General features: G+C 39.8%; 1 protein-coding gene across 1 annotated transcript in view; it reads left to right on the top strand.

Annotated features, from left to right (window-relative positions):
- Positions 1-2,892: 2,892 nt before the first annotated feature.
- The window catches only part of frem3 (Fras1 related extracellular matrix 3), a 32,897-nt gene continuing 15,577 nt past the window's right edge, over positions 2,893-20,212 (top strand). The window contains exons 1-3 of the mRNA XM_041983412.1: positions 2,893-7,921; positions 8,251-8,340; positions 19,817-19,963. Of these exons, the coding sequence (XP_041839346.1) occupies positions 2,893-7,921; positions 8,251-8,340; positions 19,817-19,963 (5,266 nt within the window). The remainder of the gene's footprint in view (positions 7,922-8,250; positions 8,341-19,816; positions 19,964-20,212) is intronic.

The following is a 20,212-nucleotide window of genomic DNA, read 5'->3' as shown; positions in this document are numbered from 1 at the left end:
AATAAAGAGAGAGATACAGTGTTTGTACAGGACTGGTCTGTTTGTATATAAATAAATGAAGTTGCCAACATCATTATAATTATCTCAAGCTGCACTCGGGGACTCCAGATCTTTTTTCAAATATCATTAAACTTAGATGGTGTTAATGTCAAACTACATCACTTCAAAGGGTGCTAAAAACAAACACACACATACAACTTCAGTAATGATGTGCTTACACAATTGCCACAAATGTTTGATTAAAAAAGAAAAGAAAATGTGAGTTTCGCAAGAAACTTTAGCATTTTCTGTTAAGCAGAAATGAGGGATATCAGCATCTGTCCACAGCTTAACGTTGACAACTACACTGAGAAGAAAGAAAGTAAATCCCGTCTTCAGTCAGCTTAGCTGTAAAGGATAAAGGGAACAGGATCCACTTGGGCTTTGTGTTCCATCTATCATGAGGTCATTAGTGCCTGCTGTCATCATGAGCTTCCCACTGGATGAAGAGTTGATCCTGGGCAGCAGAGCCTGGCCTCGACCCAGCTTCTCTCTCTGTTTACCTTGGACGTCTAAATTGGAGAAAAGCAAGTTAATGACTTAATGGACATTGTGCTGCAACTTGACACATTTAGTAGCTGCTCTACACTAATTTGTACCGTGATATTTTCATTGTTTCATGCTCAGAAAAAGTACAGGGAGCTTCTTGAATTTAGTCTTCTTCTTTTTTTAACTTAATTTTCGTGTGAGTAAAATCCAGGAGCTGAAGTGTATAAAAAGCTTGTTGTGTTTGTTTCCAAAGTCACGCCATTTGATTTCTGTCCCACTTTTATTTTTGGATGGACAAGTGAGGAGGGCAAGATTTATTTAGAGGATGCAATGAAATGTGTGATAAAGAATGCTTGGATGCATATGGCATCTCTGCTATTTGGCTCACACATAGAGGAAAGTTTCAGCGTGTTGACCCAACAGCATTTCCATCCCCAATAAATAACATGCTGTTACATTGCAATTCATTCAAATTGCTGAAGGCACTGTTAACAACAAATTTTTTAACCTAGCAAGATTAAGTATTAATTAAACTTATCATTTTTAAGCTGTTGATTCATTCATTTTGAAGACTTAGTGTGGAGTGTTTGAGCAATGCCCACAGTTCACTTCATCAAGTATAAGGCTCAACTCAAAAGATGATCCATAAAAGGTTACTAAGTATTTTTATCTCAACGTGACCTTATGCAGGATACTGAGTGCACATTATCACTGTCGCCACTGTGTTTTCTCTGTATTTTTGTAGCTTGTCAAATGTATCTATGTCTATTTATTAATTTAACTTTAACTCCTACTCATATAAAAAAATATTTTAAACTGTGACTTGTCTGCATCAAATATCTTAATCCTGTTAAAATGGATGAGGGGGTTTCCCCTCTTCTTTTTCTTAACAAGCAGCAGTCCACTGGTGTGTTATTAGCAAACACTTCTGCAAACCCAAAATTTCCAAAGACACTGAATATCCTGTCAAAATCAACATGAACTGATACAAAAGACCATTTGAAATTCTAAAAATACAAGCAACAATCATGAGGGAATGTGGATATACTTATGGGAAAGCTGTTTGATTCTTGTTGTTACTGATGTTGATTTTCATATAATCCAGTAAAATGCTCAAAACACTTTAAGCTGCACTGTGTTTTCATTGTGTGTGTGACCAAAGAGTGTGCGTCCACACCTGTCCAGCCAGATGATGCCAAGTTATTGTTCCTGGTGGTGGAACAATCACTCCGATCCCCAGGTGTCATGCCCTCAGAAGTTTTCTGTCTTGAGATCAAAAAATGCAAATGTCTCCACAGATCCTCAAGTCACTGATTGTGTTGACAGTAAACTTTGATTTTTAGTTAACTGGTAGCTGAATTAAAAGTTTGTTGATGTTGGTTAATGACATGTTAACAACAGTATAATTTGTCAAGAGAGTTAAAGTAGTGACAACACAACAGACCTGACCTGTGCTGTCATAACAAGAAATCTTCATCCCTCTGAGAAGGTGAAGGTTTCTACAAATCACATAAGCCAGTAATAATACAAAAGACCTTAGAGCTGATTTCTAAGTAACTTTGAAACCGCTTGTGAAATCATTTAATTCAAATCTGTTTCTTACTGGGTAATATATTTAGTAGAAACAAGATTATACCGATAACTGCATTCATTCATACAGTTTGAATGCACAGCTTTAACCCATTAGAGGGCACTGGTGTCTTACACTGCAATAATAAGTTTCCATCAAAATAAATTATTATGTTTAAACCTATTTATAATAATAAACTTGACTTGAAATGTCAAATATGTTCAGATTATTTATTTTAAGAATTACAGATCATGGAGTATAAAGAGTGCAACTTCAGGTATACCTATTTACAATTTTTTTAATCATGTGGATTTGTTGTTAATTTGGTTAAAATGTATAGACACAGTTCCAGTTTTTGGTAACAGAGATTTCACTCAACTTGATTATCTTGCTTTTCACATTGATTTGGTCCCCTTTAGCAGTCTTTTTTTCCGTGAGAGAAGAGGAGAGGGGTAAGAGAGGGGTAAGTGTTGGCTGGAGCAGCACTTTCTCAGTCCTGTCCAATGGTTTTTCTTAAATTAGCAATGGGGGTTGGAGGCTCCCACCCTGTGCTGACAGAAGGAGGAGCCTGTGCTTGTCACTGTCTACTGTTTCATTATTACCTGCACAGCCCTGCAGCATTCCCCACACTTGTGTCTCTGTGTGGCCACACTGAAACACAGAGACACAGAGACAGATTCAAAAGCCCAAACCGTCTGAGGGACGCTTCTTATATGCTTTTTCTTTTCTTAGCAGAGGAATCTGCGTGCTTCTGCTAACTTGTGATAGAAATTGCAAGGCAACTAGCAGTGGACATGGCTGGTTGTCTGCAAAATTCCCCACTTTGCAAAAAGTGGGCATTTTTTAGATGCCTGCTGCTTATTTTTCCTCTAAGCTCCTGTTTTGCTGCAGTATCCTCACAGCAGTTTGATCCAGCTCACCTCTACTATCACAGGTCCAGACCTAATGAAGACAATATCATCATCGCTAACAATGGGATCAGGGTGCCTTTTGGGAGGTCTGTGTTTGTGGATCCTGTGAATGACCTGGTAACAGAAGTGCAGCCTGGTGACCGCTGCCACATCACAGTTCTAGAGAATGACCCACTGGCCCAGAAACCTGGGATGTTGACCCCTAAAAAATTCCCTTGTTCCTTTGGAGCAGAAGAAGTGAAATACACTCATTTTGGATCTCGGAGCCCCAGTAAGGATCGCGTAAAGCTTCAGCTTCGATATGACTCCCACACTGACACAGTTATTATCCCATTCATGTTGGAAATGGAGGTGGTTTTTCAACAGCTTGAGATTCTCACCAGGAATATGCCGCTCAATGTTGAAAAGCTCAATGGGGACAGCAACCCCATTGATAAAAAGGCTCTGGAGTTTTCCTTTGAGGACGGTGTCACTCAGTGTAAGATCACCACTCTGGTTGGCGCTGGAGGTCTTCCCAGGTATGGCACACTTTTAAATAGCCCAGGAAATGGCCAAATGGTTGATTGTGATGAGTTCATAAAATTGGGCATTCGCTACAAACACACTGCTAAAACCAATTCACCAAACAGAGACTATATTCCAATGATGGTAGAGCTGCAGGATAATGATGGCAACACGATCATGCAAGAGCATTTCCAAATGATGGTTAGAATCAAAGAAGGTGCGGAGAACACGGCTCCCAAACCCAGTTTTGTAGCCATGATGATGATGGAGATTGATCAGTTTGTGATGACAGCTATTACAAGTGACATGCTGGCTGCTGAAGATGTCGAATCTGACCCAGATGATCTGATCTTTAACATTACTTCAACACTGAGCCCTCAGCATGGTTATATCATCAGTACAGATGATCAAAATCTCCCTATCACCTCCTTCTATCAGAGGGACATCAAAGATCTGAAAATAGCCTACAAGCCACCTTCAGAGGACTCAGAACAAGAGAGAATTTTCCAGCTTGAGTTTGAAATTGTAGATACTGACGGTGCGGTGTCTGATCCTTTTGCTTTTATGATTGTGGTGAAGCCTATGAATACCTTGGCTCCTGTTGCAACCAAAAATACAGGACAGCTATTGTTTGAAGGGCAATCCCGAGCCCTCTCAAGCTTGCAGAATCTAGAGATTAGTGATGAGGATAACCTGGAAGATGTGAGAATCACAGTTGTTGATGGTTTAAAGCATGGAGACCTCACTGTGCTAGGCTCACGCAGGAAATTCTTCACCCCTGCTGATCTAGACGCCAGCATTGTAGTGTATCAGCATGATGGCAGTGACACCTACAGTGACAATATTATTTTTAGAATGACTGATGGAAGTAATGAAGTGGAATTTTTGTTCCCCATCACTATTGCTCCCACTGATGATGAGCCCCCTATTATTAATGCTAACACTGGCCTGGTGCTGTTCAAGAACGAAGTTATGCAGATTTCTCCCTTCATCCTGAGTGCAACAGATATTGACTCAGAGGACTCCACCATAAAGTTTATCTTGGAAGCGCCATACTCCACTTTAGGGGAGCTCCTGCTTAGGCAAGTAGAGCCACCCACTGACTCATCTCAGTGGAAGTTCAGTGAGACAGATGAGATGTTTGAGCAGGTGGTAACTGAATGGTTTCAGCAGGATATTCTTGATGGAAAGCTGTTCTATCATCACATTGGACCCCATAGCACCACCACTGTGATTGATCAGTTTGTGTTCCGTGTCCAGGATGACAATGACCCTCCTAATCAATCAGGAGAGCACATGTTTACAATTAAAATCCATCCTGTTGATGACCTTGCCCCTGAGCTTGTCCCAGGTACAACCCTTCACATGACAGTCCAGGAATATGAGCTCACATTCTTTAGAAAGAACTTCTTGTGTTATACGGATCTAGATTCAGATGACAGAGACCTGAAATACACCATCACTAAACCACCAACTGACACAGATGATAACAATCCAGGCTCCTTAGGTGAAATTGTACTTACTGAGAGCCCTGACACCATAATCAAAGAGTTCACACAAGCCCAGGTTAATCACCACAAAGTAGCTTACAAGCCTCCAGACCAGGAACTGGGTATTACTCCAAAAGTGGCTCAGTTCTCATTCATTGTGGAAGACACAGCTGGTAACACAGCAGATGGACTATTCACCATTTTTCTACAGCCAGTTGACAACAAACCCCCAATTATCACCAACACAGGTTTCACTGTTATGGAAAGAAATACCTACATTATTACCCGGAAGGAGCTGCATGCCACTGACACAGATACAGATGATGAAAATATAATCTTCACTGTGACCCAGATTCCTCGAAACGGGCAGCTCCAGTATTTAGGGATTGACATGTCAAATGGTGAAACATTTGTGCTTGACGACATTGCAAATGACCGTCTAGCTTACATTCATGGAGGAGAGGAATCCCTTAGCGATATCATCAAACTTGCTGTAAGTGATGGCTTCCATGAGGTACCCATTATTGTTAAGATCACCATTGAGCCGGTCGATGATGAGACCCCAACAATCATGCTCCCAGAGGGCCTGCTAGGAGCCTCCATTGATGTACTAGAGAATGGAGCAACAGAGATAACAAGTAATGTCATTCAGGGCCGTGATGAAGACACAGATGACCTAATGCTCACTTTCATTGTTGAAGAACCTCCCAGGATGGGCGAAATCCTTGTTAGTGGGGCTCCGGCTGAAAGATTCACCCAGGAGGACATCATCAACGGGATGGTGGTGTATGCTCACACATCTGGTGAGATTGGTCCAGTCAAAAAACATGACTCCTTCAACTTAACTTTGTCTGATATGTCTGATCAGTGGGTGGTGGGTGGCAACAAGGTCCAAGGCGTGACAGTTCAAGTAACCATCCTTCCAGTTGACAGCATACCACCTGTTGTCAGTGTTGGTGGGCAGTTTGTTGTGGTAGAAGGGGAGAAGAATGTTATTACTATAGACCACATTCAAGCTGAGGATGTTGACACCAACAATGATGACATCCTTTGCACCATCATTGTCCAGCCAACATCTGGCTACGTGGAGAATATCTCTCCAGCTGCAGGTTCTGAGAAATCAAGAGCTGGAACTGCAATCACTGCCTTTACCATTAAGGATGTCACCCTTGGTCATATCTACTATGTCCAAAGTATCCACAAAGGGGTTGAACCTGTGGAGGATCGTTTCACATTCCGCTGCTCTGATGGTATTAACTTCTCTGAACGTCACTTCCTCCCAATTGTCATAATTCCAGCAAACGATGAGAAGCCTGAGATTTTCATGCGTGAATTTGTGGTAATGGAAGGCATGAGTCTTGTTATCGACACACCAATTCTGAACGCAGCTGATGCTGACATCCCCGGAGATGAACTGCATTTTGAGATCATCAAAAATCCTAAGCATGGTGCAATAGTTCAGCAGCTCAGCACTGGCACAATCCCAGTGGAGAGGTTCAACTTGGAACAAATAAAAGAAGCATCCAACATTGTTTATGAACATGATGACTCTGAGACTAAAGAAGACAGCTTTGAGGTCAGACTGTCTGACGGCAAACATAAAGTAGAAAAAACTGTTCTCATCATGGTTATTCCTGTAGATGATGAGACACCGAGAATGGCTATCAATGATGGCCTTGATGTTGAGATTGGAGAGACAAAACTAATCAGTAACAGTGTTTTAAAGGCAACAGATCTCGACTCGGAAGACAAAAAACTAACATATGTTGTGCGATACGGACCTGCCCAAGGCTACCTTCAGCGGATTGGTAAATTTGGAGATGTTTTAGGCAACATAACTCTGGGAATGAATTTCACACAGGATGAAATTGACAAAAAACTCATTCAGTATGTGCATACAGGCCAAGAGGGCATCCGTGACCTGCTGAAATTTGATGTCACAGATGGTATCAATCCACTTATTGACCGTTACTTTTACATCAACATTGGGAGCATTGACATGGTTTTCCCAGACGTTGTCAATAAAGGCGTAATTCTCAAAGAAGGAGGAAAAGTGACTCTCACTACAGATCTCCTCAGTACCACTGACATCAACAGTCCTGATGAGTACCTCAGCTTTAGCATCACAAGAGCACCAAGCAGAGGACACTTAGAGTGTACTGACCACCCAGGTGTTCCCATTTCCACTTTCACTCAACTGCAGCTTGCTGGCAACAAGATCTACTACATCCACACCTCCGATGATGAGATGAAAATGGACAGCTTTGAGTTTGAGGTGACAGATGGCTACAATCCTGTCTTTCGAACCTTCCGAGTATCCATAACTGATGTAGATAATAAAAAACCTGTATTGACTGTGAACAAACTGGTTGTTGATGAGGGAGAAACCAAGCTCATTACACCATTTGAGCTGACAGCTGAGGATCGGGACACGTCTGACAGACTGCTGCGCTTCGTAGTCACACAGGTGCCGGTGCACGGTCAACTGCTTTTCAATAACACCCAACCAATCGCAACCTTTACCAAGCAGGACCTGAATGAGAATCTCATCAGCTATAAGCACGACGGCACTGAAACCAATGAAGACAGCTTCTCTTTTACTGTCACAGATGGCACTCATGCAGACTTTTATGTCTTTCCTGATACTGTGTATGAGACACGCAGACCTCAGATGATGACCATTCGCATTAATACAGTAGACAACGGTGTGCCCCAGATTTTGGTTAACAAAGCTGCTGCCTCGCTGAAAGTCCTCCAAACAGGACACCTGGGCTTCGTGATCACTAGTAAGGTCCTTCGATCAGAAGACAGAGACAGTCCTCAGAAAATTCTGAAGTACATTGTGTCTGAGGCTCCACTGCATGGCTTCATCATGAACACTGCACTAGGCAATGAGAGCATCAAGACCTTCACACAAGGTAAGAGGGCATCACATTATATCTTTCAATATAGCTCTTATTTGTGTCTCTTTATTGTGTGAAATAATCTTAAAAAGCGTGAAACTTCTGTAAGGATTTATGATGTTTGCATATCAATCTGAGAGTGTACTTAAGATTATACTAAAGTAAAGACATTTATTTGATTATCAAAATTAAAAGTAAACATCCATAACATTCATTCTGAGTTAACATGACATTAACTGCTGTCTAAAGTCTGTAACTAAAACCTTGTAAAAGTGTCTTTGTCGTCACAGCTATCGTAATGTATCAGCTGATGCTGTATCTCTCTATATTTGTCACACCAACAGCTGACATCAATGACATGAAGATCTGTTATGTGCTGCTGGATAAGAGCAATGCCACAAGTGATATCTTCTATTTCACAGTCGAAGACAACGGTAGGAGCCTTGTATTATTAATACACTAATGCACCACGATACAAAACCAAACTGGGTCTCATTACTGTGGAACCATTTCAAAGTCTTCCTCAGAGTTTATCTGTCTTGTAATGGCTGCCAAAAAACCTAAACCTCCTGCTCTCTGTCAGTCACACAAGTGTTTGCATCACAAAGACTTAGGGCAGTTGGCCATGACTGTCACCCAGTACAGAGGTGCCGCCTCTGTTCACGCCAGTGGAAAGGGTAGGGTCTTTAAAAGGCAGGGGTCAAAGGAGACTTAAGCCAAACACTGACTGTGAGTTTGTAAAAGTGAAAGAGTGTCCCATGCTTGAAACTTTATTGTTAATGAACAAAAGGATCTTTTCTCTCAGGGTGCTTCAGAGCTTTCGAATGTCACTTTTTATCATCTGCTTGAAGTGATTGAATGAAATGAATGAGTCAAGTTATGCATAACAAGGTATCAAATTTATATTTTTTTTAAAATCATGTTTTCTTTACGTCTTTTTAAACTATTCATAATTAGCTGTAAGTGTGTAAAAGTAAACATCTTGATTTCTGCTATCAACATGCAGCCCTGGCCTCCACATTTTCAGTTAATTATTTCCTGTCTCACTCTGATTTGTCTGATGGACTTTGGTTTTCAGTAGCTCTGCTTTTATGGACTCTCATACAGTATTTACCTGCAATATGAGCCTCATCTCTAAAATTGTAAAAACCATTTTTAACAAATATCACATATTAATCTGGAGTGTTATAAACGTAATGATAAATCTAAGAGAAATGTGTGGGTTTGGTGGTCTGTCACATCTAACTTATCCACTGATTGATTTCAATAAATATATGGCAAATATAACCAATGTAATGCAACAAAAAAACAAAAGATTGACTCCTAGCTATATTAAAATACAAAACCAGATTTGGAAAGGCAACCAGTTAGCTTGTGTGTAATTATGCAGTACTGAGGCTCATGTTAGTGATTATATCAAACACACTGACTGAACAGAAATGACATGATGTGAGTGTTCCCAAATTACATGGCAATGTAGACTCAGGTTGGTTTTGACTGATCCACACATCTCTCCCTTCTCTGTGACTGGTTTAAATTCAGATTTATGTTTTTAAAGAAGAGCATTAGCTCTGAGATTTACTGAAACAGTGCAACTTCAAAACCTAAACTGTAAATCAATATTTTCAGTAATATTTCTTTGTGTCTTGATAAGCTGCTGAAGAAGGGGTTTTCTGTCTTTAAGTGTGGGTTTAACAACAGGAAAGGAACACAAGAGCTTCAATTAGCTCAACACTCCTTTTGTTTGCTTACTCACTTTGTTCAAGCCATCACAGCAGAACCAGGTGCAGTACTGGAAAATGGGACTTACACTGTGTTTCTGCTACACCATGGTTCACACAGTGAGACAAAATGTAAAGTTAATGTTATTAACGCAATACAAATGTATTAACTGTACTGAGCTGCTACACTGATTAGCATTGCTTACTTACAGACAGATTTTAAAAACAGCAAGAGTTTTAGTGATGACTAGTGGAGAAGGTGGCATTATCCTGGACAAGCTGGAGCATGCAGCTGCAGAGCATGCTAATGGTCAGGCTATCTGCTAATAAATCTAAGCAGGTGAGCTTTTTATGTTGAAGGTAAAACCTTAGGTCAGTAGAGATTTGCACCCAAGATAATCTACTCAATCTGGTATTTGGTAACAAACGTTGTCACTGAAAAGTTCTCACATAACTAATTCAATTAATGAGAGGCATTACTTATTATTAACTGTAGGAGCTCATTTTAAAATGTCAGGTCCAAACTGAACATAAAATAGAAAATCTTTCAAATCCAGGCTTGTTATAAGTGGTGGATGATTGGTTTCTCTTTGTAGGATATTTCATGGAAACATGAAGAGATTCTGACAAAGAGCTACAGGAAAATAAGCAGTTTTATGAGTATCAGTAGTTGTTATCAGTAGTCATTTATACCTTGGATCATTTCCTGAGAAGTTTAACTTGATAAGTTGCTATGATATACTCAATTTGAGTGTGGCCTCTGACCCACAATAACCCTCTGATGCAGTGTTGAGAGGGGCTGCTTAAGGGTCTTAGCAGCTTTGAAAAGATACCTGTCTCTACATGTGCTGCAGCCATGCTCATTCACAAGAAGGACAGGAAAATGTTCTCAAAGTATTAACATTTTCTCATAGAGAAGTGCACTACATATATAACAAAAAAAATTCCAAATGCTTACTTAATCAATTATTATGTGATAACCTACAATCCTGCTCCAAAGCTGTTCTCTTCCTCTAACTAGTAAGAATAAAATATCCCCCCAAGGCCACAAATAATATAAAAATCTAGTATTTGTGCCAAAGAGGGGGAATTTACCAATTTAAAGACCAGCTCAGGGACCAGCAGAACAGACCCAGCCTCCTTTGCCATGTTTTTATTATTATTTTTTTTATCTCATAAAGAACCAAATGTTTTACTGGGGGAGAAGTCTAGACTGCAGGTTTGCTGGTTTATCATCTGGATTTTTTTAAACCACAGAGTCATTCTGTTTTAATACCGGCAGGATCTGGTTTCATGTTGTGTTGCTGAAGCAAACATGGCCTTTCCTGAAAAAGGTCTGATCAGGATGAAAGTATATTCTACTCAAAAGCAATTTTTAATTAGTGAGACCAAAACACAGTTTTCTGCTTCAGTTTTTCAGCTTGTTTTAGAATTTTCTGAGTCCTTATATATTAGGTTGAGTGCGTTATGGGACCCTCATTGCTTTTTTATGTTGCAACATGTTACTGGAATCAGCTTAAATTATCAGAAACTTTTATTCAAAGCTACTTACAAGTGAGGAACACACTGAAAGCAATATGGGGTTCAGGATCTTGCCCAAGGACATTTCAACATTTGAATTGAGAAAGATTGATGAAGCAACCTACAAACTGATGGATGACCATTTTACCTCCTAATATTTTGCAAATATGTTACTATTTCTAATAGTAAATTACTTTTAGATAATTCATTCATATATATATATATATATATATATATATATATATATATATATATATATATATATATATATATATATTTTTTTTTTTTTTTTTTTTTTTTTTTTTTTTTTAAATAGTGTCCAAACTTTGTCAGAAACTGGTTTATAGTTAAATCATGTGGCAGGTTGCTTTAACAATTCAGTTTCATGAGGAGTTTGCACGTGTTGCTCCTGGGGAACTGCAAGACCCTTATCTCAGAAATCAAACTGCTTTAGTGAGAAAACTGCAGCGAGAGGTGAGCGAGGGGTTCCCCAAGGCTCAATTTTAGGCCCAATACTTTTTAATCTTTACATGTTGCCACTTGGGGACGTCATCAGGAGACACGGCATTGACTTTCACAGCTATGCTGATGATACACAGCTTTACATCGCCGTGTCTCCTGATGACCTAGAGCCAGTTAACACCCTTTTAAACTGTATTCTAGACATAAAGTCATGGATGGCAGTGAATTTCTTGCAGCTCAACCAGGACAAAACTGAGGTTTTAGTCATCGGTCCTGAAGACAAGAGAGAGATAATTTCCTGCAGACTGAAAAACTTCAAACCCTCTCAGTGTGTGAGAAATCTGGGTGTCCTTTTCGACTCTGAGCTGAATTTTATTTCACACATCAGAAATGTCACAAAGACAGGCTTTTATCATCTTAAAAACATCGCCAGAGTTCGCCCATTTCTCTCTCTTGCCAGCACGGAGGTGCTAATGCATGCTTTTATTTCCAGCAGGCTAGATTATTGTAATGCCCTGCTCTCTGGTCTTCCCAAAAAGTCTATTTCTAGTTTACAGTTACTGCAAAACTCGGCAGCACGAGTTCTGACGAGGACCGGGGGGCGGGAACACATTACACCGGTTTTAAAATCGCTGCATTGGCTCCCCGTGCGCTTCAGGATTGATTTTAAGGTTCTCTTACTTGTTTATAAATGTCGTAATGGTCTTGGGCCTTCTTATTTATCTGACTTGTTTTCAAATTATGAGCCCTCGCGGACCCTGAGGTCCTCTGGTACCGGCCTTTTAACTATTCCCAAAGTTAGATCTAAAACACACGGTGAGGCCTCGTTTCATCATTTTGGTCCTCAACTGTGGAACAGCCTGCCAGAGAGCCTCAGGGCTGCAGAGACTGTTGATGTTTTTAAGAAGAGGCTCAAGACCTTCCTTTTTAGTTTAGCCTTTTGATTTGACTTTATTCATTTTCTGTTATTTATCTCATCTTATCTTATCTTATCTGTCTCATTTATCTATTTTATTTTATTATATTTTATTATAGCTTCTTAACTGTTTCCCTATTTTATCGTTGTTTTAACTGTTTTAACATTTTTAACATTTTTAACTCCAGTGTTTCTTTATGGGGATCCTAAACTCTGGGAGTCAAGCCTGCTTGGTCTGCCCTCTGCAAACATGGCTTGACTGGCTCCTGGTGTAAATGGGTCCCCAAAAATGCCGTTTCCTCACAGCAGCGCCAAGCCAAAGACAGATATTAAGAGTTTGTGTGTGTGTGTGTGTGTGTGTGTGTGTGTGTGTGTGGATGGTTGAAGGGGGGGGGCGGGGGGGTGGGAGGAGTTTAATCTGTCACATAACTGGGTGTGTAAAGGGCTTATTGTTTTTGTTCTGTGATTTTCTTTTTTTTCATTTTAATATGCATTCATTTCTACTATGTAAAGCACTTTGTGTTGCCTTTGCATGAAAAGCGCTTTATAAATAAAATTTGATTTGATTTGATTTGAAGTGATAATGATGCTTAGAAGGAGGATTTGTTTTCTGTCACTGTGAAATTTGACACCTTTTTGGTTAGTTTAGCAGTCATGTTTGCAGTCGAGTATTGTTGTAAGATATGTCTTTCTTTAATATGTTAAATAACTGACTAATTATAACAGAGTACATTGAAAACCAAACCTATATACGCAGTTATGATGGCAAACGTCTTATACACAAACTGTGGTCCACGGCAGCTTGGTCCCTCTGTCTGCCAGGGAGAAGTAGAAAAGCAATAACATGCGTGCAGTTGACCAGGTCACATACTCCCTGAAGCCTTTCAGGCAGGGGGATACAGAAGCAATAAATACTTGTTTTTTACAAGTGGATATACAGTTTGTATATACCCCTGTCTACCCAAGGAAAATAAGAAATCACTGACAGTGTTTGGATGTTTGTAGGCATTTTGTTTAATCATATTTTTACTTTTCATGTCAAGGGCTGGTACAGTCTTAGGAGTGCTGTTGCTTCCACTTCTTACCATCTTGTCTGATGAACAGACAGGAACAAGAGAAAAAGTAATTGCATATGGATAAGTTGAACTGGTCTCACTTTTTCCAGTAGTAACAATCTAGACTCCAGAGGGATCATAAACCCTGGTGGGTCGAGTGTTACGTGATCTTTCAGAGTCAAGTAAAGGAATGCACTTCCTCGGAGACTCCAGACTCCAGCGGCACAGACAGAGCATGAGCTTGAAGTGAAGTGGTATCCTAAGCAGACAGGCATATACATGAGAAGAAAGACTCCAAGGGATCCCCTTTCAAAGTCTGTGGTCACCCCACTCCCAGCTCCTCAGAAATCCAACCCAATTTCAGATAGCCCCGATAACTCCTAGACTGCCGCTGTGGAGGTGCATGTCATGGAGGGGCACCTCCCCAGGTGGTGGAATGATACCAGTCAAGAAAGGAAGGGAGTGATGAAGCTACAAATACAAAAAACATTAGGCTCAAAGGTGGACTTTCATAGTGTTTTCTTTGTACACTAAGTGCACTCTTGTGCTGTAGGACTACATGCTGACTAACATGACCGCGTTATACTCCAACTTCCTAACTGTGTTTGGGGATCTTACATGTCACTTGTGTCAACAGTCACAGGAGATTTACTGGCTAATGGTGCCACAGTCGGGGCCCCCCGTGACTTGGAGAAGCTGAGTCCTCTCAGTCCTCCTTCACCACACCCCACTCTGTTCTCACTTTCCCTCTATCCAACCCTCTAAGTACCCTTAAGGGCATTACCATTATATTTCTTTGGTTCATCATTTTACCATTTCTCCATTTCTATCCTGTCGGGGATTCCCCTTTTTTTCAGTAAACTATAGAATCACCTCCTTCTTTAGGGTCTCTTTTTGTCCTTTTCCTTCAGCCTTGATTTATGGTGCTTGCAGGGCTACAAGGGTGGGGCGTTATGATGTATGGCTATAGCGGTTATTCTTATCAGCTCTCATGTGACAAAGCTGTTGCAGTGCCTAGTCAAGCTGTCACTGAGTTTCTTCTGATTTCCTTTGGGGCCACACTAGTGACATGGAAACCTTGGTTTCTTGGTCTCAGTCTTTTCATGCATCTATCATTCTGTTCCAGAGTGAAATGTCTTAACATAACTGTGAAACCGATACTTGTAGTTTCAACTAAAAGGTCCCAAAACTGTCCCAAAGATTGACATTTATGTCCTATGTGTGCCTTCATCTGGCCTGACTCTTTGGTTTATGATCAAATAGTTGCACCTAGCTACCTTTTGTGTTTAGAAAAACTTGTAAATGTTTGCAAGGGGACACACAAAACCAAAGTAGTGGAATTACACTACTTATACCAGTAAAATTTCAGACTGCAAGCATAATCATTATAAGCACTGCATACTGACATTTAGCATAAACATGTTTATTTCTAGTTTTTCCTCATTTAAAATCTATATCCTCATATAATATTTTGGTTTAAAGATAAGGATTCTCGGTATCATAACTGCTATGCTATTCGATTTCTAAAAAGATGGTGAGCATCTGTGTTACGGCAGCAAGCGGGGGTCAGACGATGTGGCTGTCAGGCCATAGTGAATTGTTTGCAACATAAACCATCTGAGTGTCCTAAACAGAAGCAGCAATGCAGATATTTTGATATGCTTCCTGCTATAAATTCCCAGGGGAGCAGAGAGAAAGCTAATCTTTCCCTTTTACAGGTTAAAACTTTCTGTTTGCAACATTTAACATCTCCATTGGTGAAACAGACCACTTTAAAAAAAACCTGTGACACTTAAATACTGAGCATAGCTGACTGGAACTTCCCCAGTATTTATATGTACAGTAGGACCGATTAGGAAATGCTTGTCATTTGATGAGGATATTCTTAGTATGTTGCTCTTTCTTGCATCACACTGGTGGACGTCAAAGCCTCATATTGAGCTTCCTCTTCAGTGTTATTCCCGGCCTGACCCACAATCCTTCTGCATCTATGTATGGTACCATTAGCAGTGCCATGTAAATATGAGCTCATGTGGAACATGCCTGTAAAGGGCAAATCTGAGGCTCTTCGGTTAGATGGGCTTTATTGGCTCTGTGGTTATCTGATTTGCTAAATCCCTTTACCATGCTGTACCTAATTTGTGTTTTCTGATACTGATGAAATTTCCTGAATTTTGTACCACCCTAAAATAATTGATTAATTCAGTTGAATTTAATTAGATTGGTTCTGGAGGTTTGTAGTTGGCATTGCTCAGAAAAATATTATCATTATAACTAATAGTCAAATGCTTTGGCTTTCTACGCAAGTGATGAATCACACTGTAGCTAATTTATTGAATAGCTGCTAACAGTGACATTTAGAAACATACGCAGCCAATAAAACTTTTCATCCCAGCAGAAATTATGATGATTGTCAGTTTGAAAGCTAATGGAAATGTGAGCTGAGTGCAGAAGCTACTGTGAGTATTGGATTTGATTGCCGGTCTAATATAGTATGAGTGTCATAAAGATTGTAATAAATCAAACCATCATCATATCTGAAATCACATCACAGGTGCTGCTTTTACTTCCATGTTTGCTGCTACGTTTCCCATGGGATGTTTATTTTCTGTATATAGCTAATTAAAATCAATTTATTCTCTTTCTGAAGAGCTATGTCCATGTAACCGTGGGAAGTCTGGCATCCTGATTAATTCTTGATTTGTTAAGGCTCATGCCAGCTCGAAGCTCACTGTCTGACAGGATTTACAAAAGGAGTAAGAGAAGGGAGATTCCCCACTCCTACGCTGTTGTGAACAATGCGGAGGCAGGCAGGAAGGCAAGCCATGGTGGTAGATCTGGCCCACCCAGACTGTGGCCTGCTGTCCTACTCAGTTGTTTGGCCCCCAAGTGAACAAAGGGAAGAAGGGCAACATGGAGGGGGAGGAGGTTTGTGCGGTACAGCTGCTGCTATGGCGGGAAAGAAGGTTTTGCAAAGCAGGGAGAGACAGACAGAGAGGCAGAGACAGAAGGAGACCTTTGCTTTGATGTTTCATCATTCTGTGATTATACTATGATGTGACTTTGTGTGTGAATATGACTGAGAAGATTGGTGGATGAGTGGCATTTTACTATTTTCCAGCCATGTAGGGTTTTTGATCCAAGACCACTACAATCAAAAATCACCAGGTTACCTTATAGCATGGACATGGAAAACGTTTTTGCTAATGATTGTAGCCATTTGTTTTTTAATTAGAATCTGTAATGGAAAAATGACCCCCATCTCCCCATAGCAGGAAACTATAAGTTTTAAACAGTAATATAATAATAAATGTTTTACAGTCACAGAATGATCTGAACAAAGTGTAAAATATTTCAAATGACTCCAAGCTCATCAGTTTGTCAGCATTGACAATGCAGCATTTACCTCATGTTAAAAGGAGACTTCTTTGCTGCTTATTGGTACTTAGTATCTCCACCTCTGGACTGTTAAGTTGTTCTTTAAACCCAAAAATGTTAAATTATGCAGATGAAGAAGTATATAAAAGAAAAACATCCTCCCTGCCCTCTTGTGCCCTAAAACAAACCAGAATTGCTGCTGCCTCAGTCTGCCTGATCCTGTTAGTGTTTACATGTTGTTGCTGTCTACTCTTGGACAGGTTATACTGGAAGACATTTCGTTGTACTTGTGTACTGCACTTGTATAATGACACTAAAGTTAAGTCTTAGTCTAAGTCTAATTTTATAAGTGTTCCAGCAACTTATATTTGGTTCCTTTCCTTAGTCCTTTTGTTTGAAGCAGTATTGAGTTTCTTGAGTTCTTAGAATTAATTGCCTCTGATCAAAAAGGGAAATGTTAACCTCCTGTAGACTGAAGGTTCATTATTGACCCTTCAAATGGTGCTTTAACAATTTTTAAACAAGAAGAGCAAATTATTAGCTGATGCCACAATATGTGACTGGAGTTCCCAATAAGTTACAGGCTATAATAAAAAGTCCTTGAACAAGTTGACATATCCACATCATGCCATCTCACACTTCCTGTTACACCTGTGCTTGGAGCTCACAAATACATACGGCATGTGGACGCATTGTGACAGACAGTGAAAGTTAAGACATTTCCAAACAGTAGCTGCAAAGTTAAACATTTCTCAAGTCATGGAACAGGGATGTAGTTTAAGTTTCTACAGTATTAGTTATTTTTCACCCTGAAAAGATTTACAAATATACATGTACTAATATGATGGCAAATACTTTTGAATGCAATTAAAATGCTTTTGTAAACTTGTACAGGTTTTATTCAGCATTTAGCAGTGATTAGAAACCCTGAGGTATCACTGAGTTCTGGTAGGATTCATAAAAACTCCATTGTTTTACTTTTTTTTCTTATTAAAGAAACCCAAAGCTACCTGACTGCAATATTCCAAAACTGAAGCAGCTTTTTGTCTTGGCCATGTTCATTTGATAATCCTTGATGATAGCCACTGACTAAGCTTCTCCTCATATCAGCTCCAAATAGGGCCAGTTGCCAGGAATCCCCTCTCTGAAGCACTAAGACAATCTGGTAATTGAAGCTTGTCTAAGACTCTCCGTCTGCCTTTAATGTTTCTTCCCCCTTTCCTTCCCTTTTGGTTGGTACAGTAGATCAAGCTGGAATGACAACATTTTTTGGTGGAACAGGGGTTTGATTATTTCTTCAATGCAAACTGATTCCAACTATTTTCAGCCAGAGGTTAACCTGTTTGGCAGAATCATCATAGAAAACAACAAAGAATATATTTTTATTATCACTTTGTGCATGCCCTGCATCTCTACCTGAAGAATATGGGTTGTGCCTAAACGGACATGATTCACGTTTCCTTTATTTCCTGAGAGTGGAGCATGATTGAGGCCACTCTGTCGCTAGCTTTACCAAAGCAAAAGCATGTCCAGCTGTGTGGCAGATGGCAGAGAAAATTAGAACAGTGATGTCCAATTCCTTGAACTTTCCTGTGTAAAGACATGAGATTTTTTTTTCAAGTTATTAAATTTCCTTTGGGTATATAATCCAAAATTATCATTTTCTCCAGTGATTGTTGTCATCTAAGCTTGCTGTTGCCTTTCAGTGAGTGTAGGTTGCCCCTGTTGTAACTGGTTTGGCTTCAGTGTCCATATGTGGGTTTACGGAAGCGTCCTCCTTTCCATCACAAAACTCAGCCTCCCTGTCACATCATAAAAACCGCAGCCTCTTTCTTCATCACTCAAGCAAAACTAAGCTCAGTGCTGGTTTGTTGTCAGGCTCCTTTCTATTGTTCTTCGGGCAATGATTGCTTTTATCTTTCATGCATCCTTGACAAAAGTTCATTTTGTGATTTATAAAGTCTGACACCTGTATCACGCTGCATGAAAGACACCTCTTCCTAAAAATGAACTCCTTACCAAGACTTACAAAGTTCTATTACTCCTCAGTTTAACTTCAGTAACGTTAGGTCAGCGAGGCTGCTGTTGGCATGTCCAACCATTCAAAACTAAAGAGAGACACCTCTCTGTAACCTCTGTAATCCAGATTCAAGAGAATCCGCTGAGCCTGACCCATTTCACATCACACATCACAGGTCACCAGCCTCATCTCACTGAAGGGATAAAACAGGCTGTTTTGCAGCTGGTACTAAAAAAATATTCAGATTATGCAAGAGAACCTATTATTTTAACAATCTCTGAAGTAGTTAGTGTTGAGTTGATGTAAACTGAGCTGACAGCAAGAGGGATTACATGAGTCATGAGATACTGTGGATTAGGAAGTGGATCTATAGTTGTGGATTAGAGCTACATGAGTCGAGCTTTAGATATTTCTTGTCATTTGCAGTTTGAATAATGCAGATAACACTGCGGTAAGAGGTGTGATAATGTGTATTTAAGCAACCCTATGAAGTCAGTGTTTAATGCAAAGAGAAACAATCCTGCTTCCTCTAGATGGGGTTATATTTACAAGCCTTATTGAGAGTTAAGAATAAGATAAAACATTATATAGAAGTTGATAAGAATCAGAGGTATGAAAGAAAAGTTTTAAAACTTTTCTTAAGGCACAATGAAGTTACATTTAGAGAGGCCTGGTATTAAGCTATCATCTTCCTAAAACTAAAATGTTTCTTTTGTTCGTTCATGGGTCCACCACAAATTGCAGACTACAAGCTTCACTGACTCCTGATATGAACAAAGCAGATTGTAGCACAGTAGACAGGAGTTTTGAATGAGGTTGTTTTTTTTCTCTTTATAGGTGGGAATAAACTAAAACCTCAGCCATTCAGGCTTAACTGGGCCTGGATCTCTCTGGAAAGGGAATACTACTTGGTGGATGAAGATGCCAAATTCTTGGAAGTGACACTGAAACGTAGAGGCTACCTTGGAGAAACCTCTTTTGTCAGTAAGTGTTGAGTCAATGTAATATTGTGATGTATTGTATTCAGATTTATTGACATACTTGTCATATTTAGAGCCTCTCTCAAGCTTTTGCATTTACAAGACAACGTAAACATACTTCCTCAATAATGATTTTTCCAGATTCCATTTAAGACCGCAGGATGTTTTCAGCTTACCCCAACATGCACATCAAATAAACTTAATATGTCCCTATTTTCCTTATTTTTACAGTTGCCTTGTTTCTCCTCTTTAT

This window comes from Melanotaenia boesemani, chromosome 4, assembly GCF_017639745.1.
Source record: "Melanotaenia boesemani isolate fMelBoe1 chromosome 4, fMelBoe1.pri, whole genome shotgun sequence".
Classification (NCBI taxonomy): domain Eukaryota; kingdom Metazoa; phylum Chordata; class Actinopteri; order Atheriniformes; family Melanotaeniidae; genus Melanotaenia; species Melanotaenia boesemani.
This window is presented reverse-complemented; position numbering and strand designations above follow the sequence as displayed.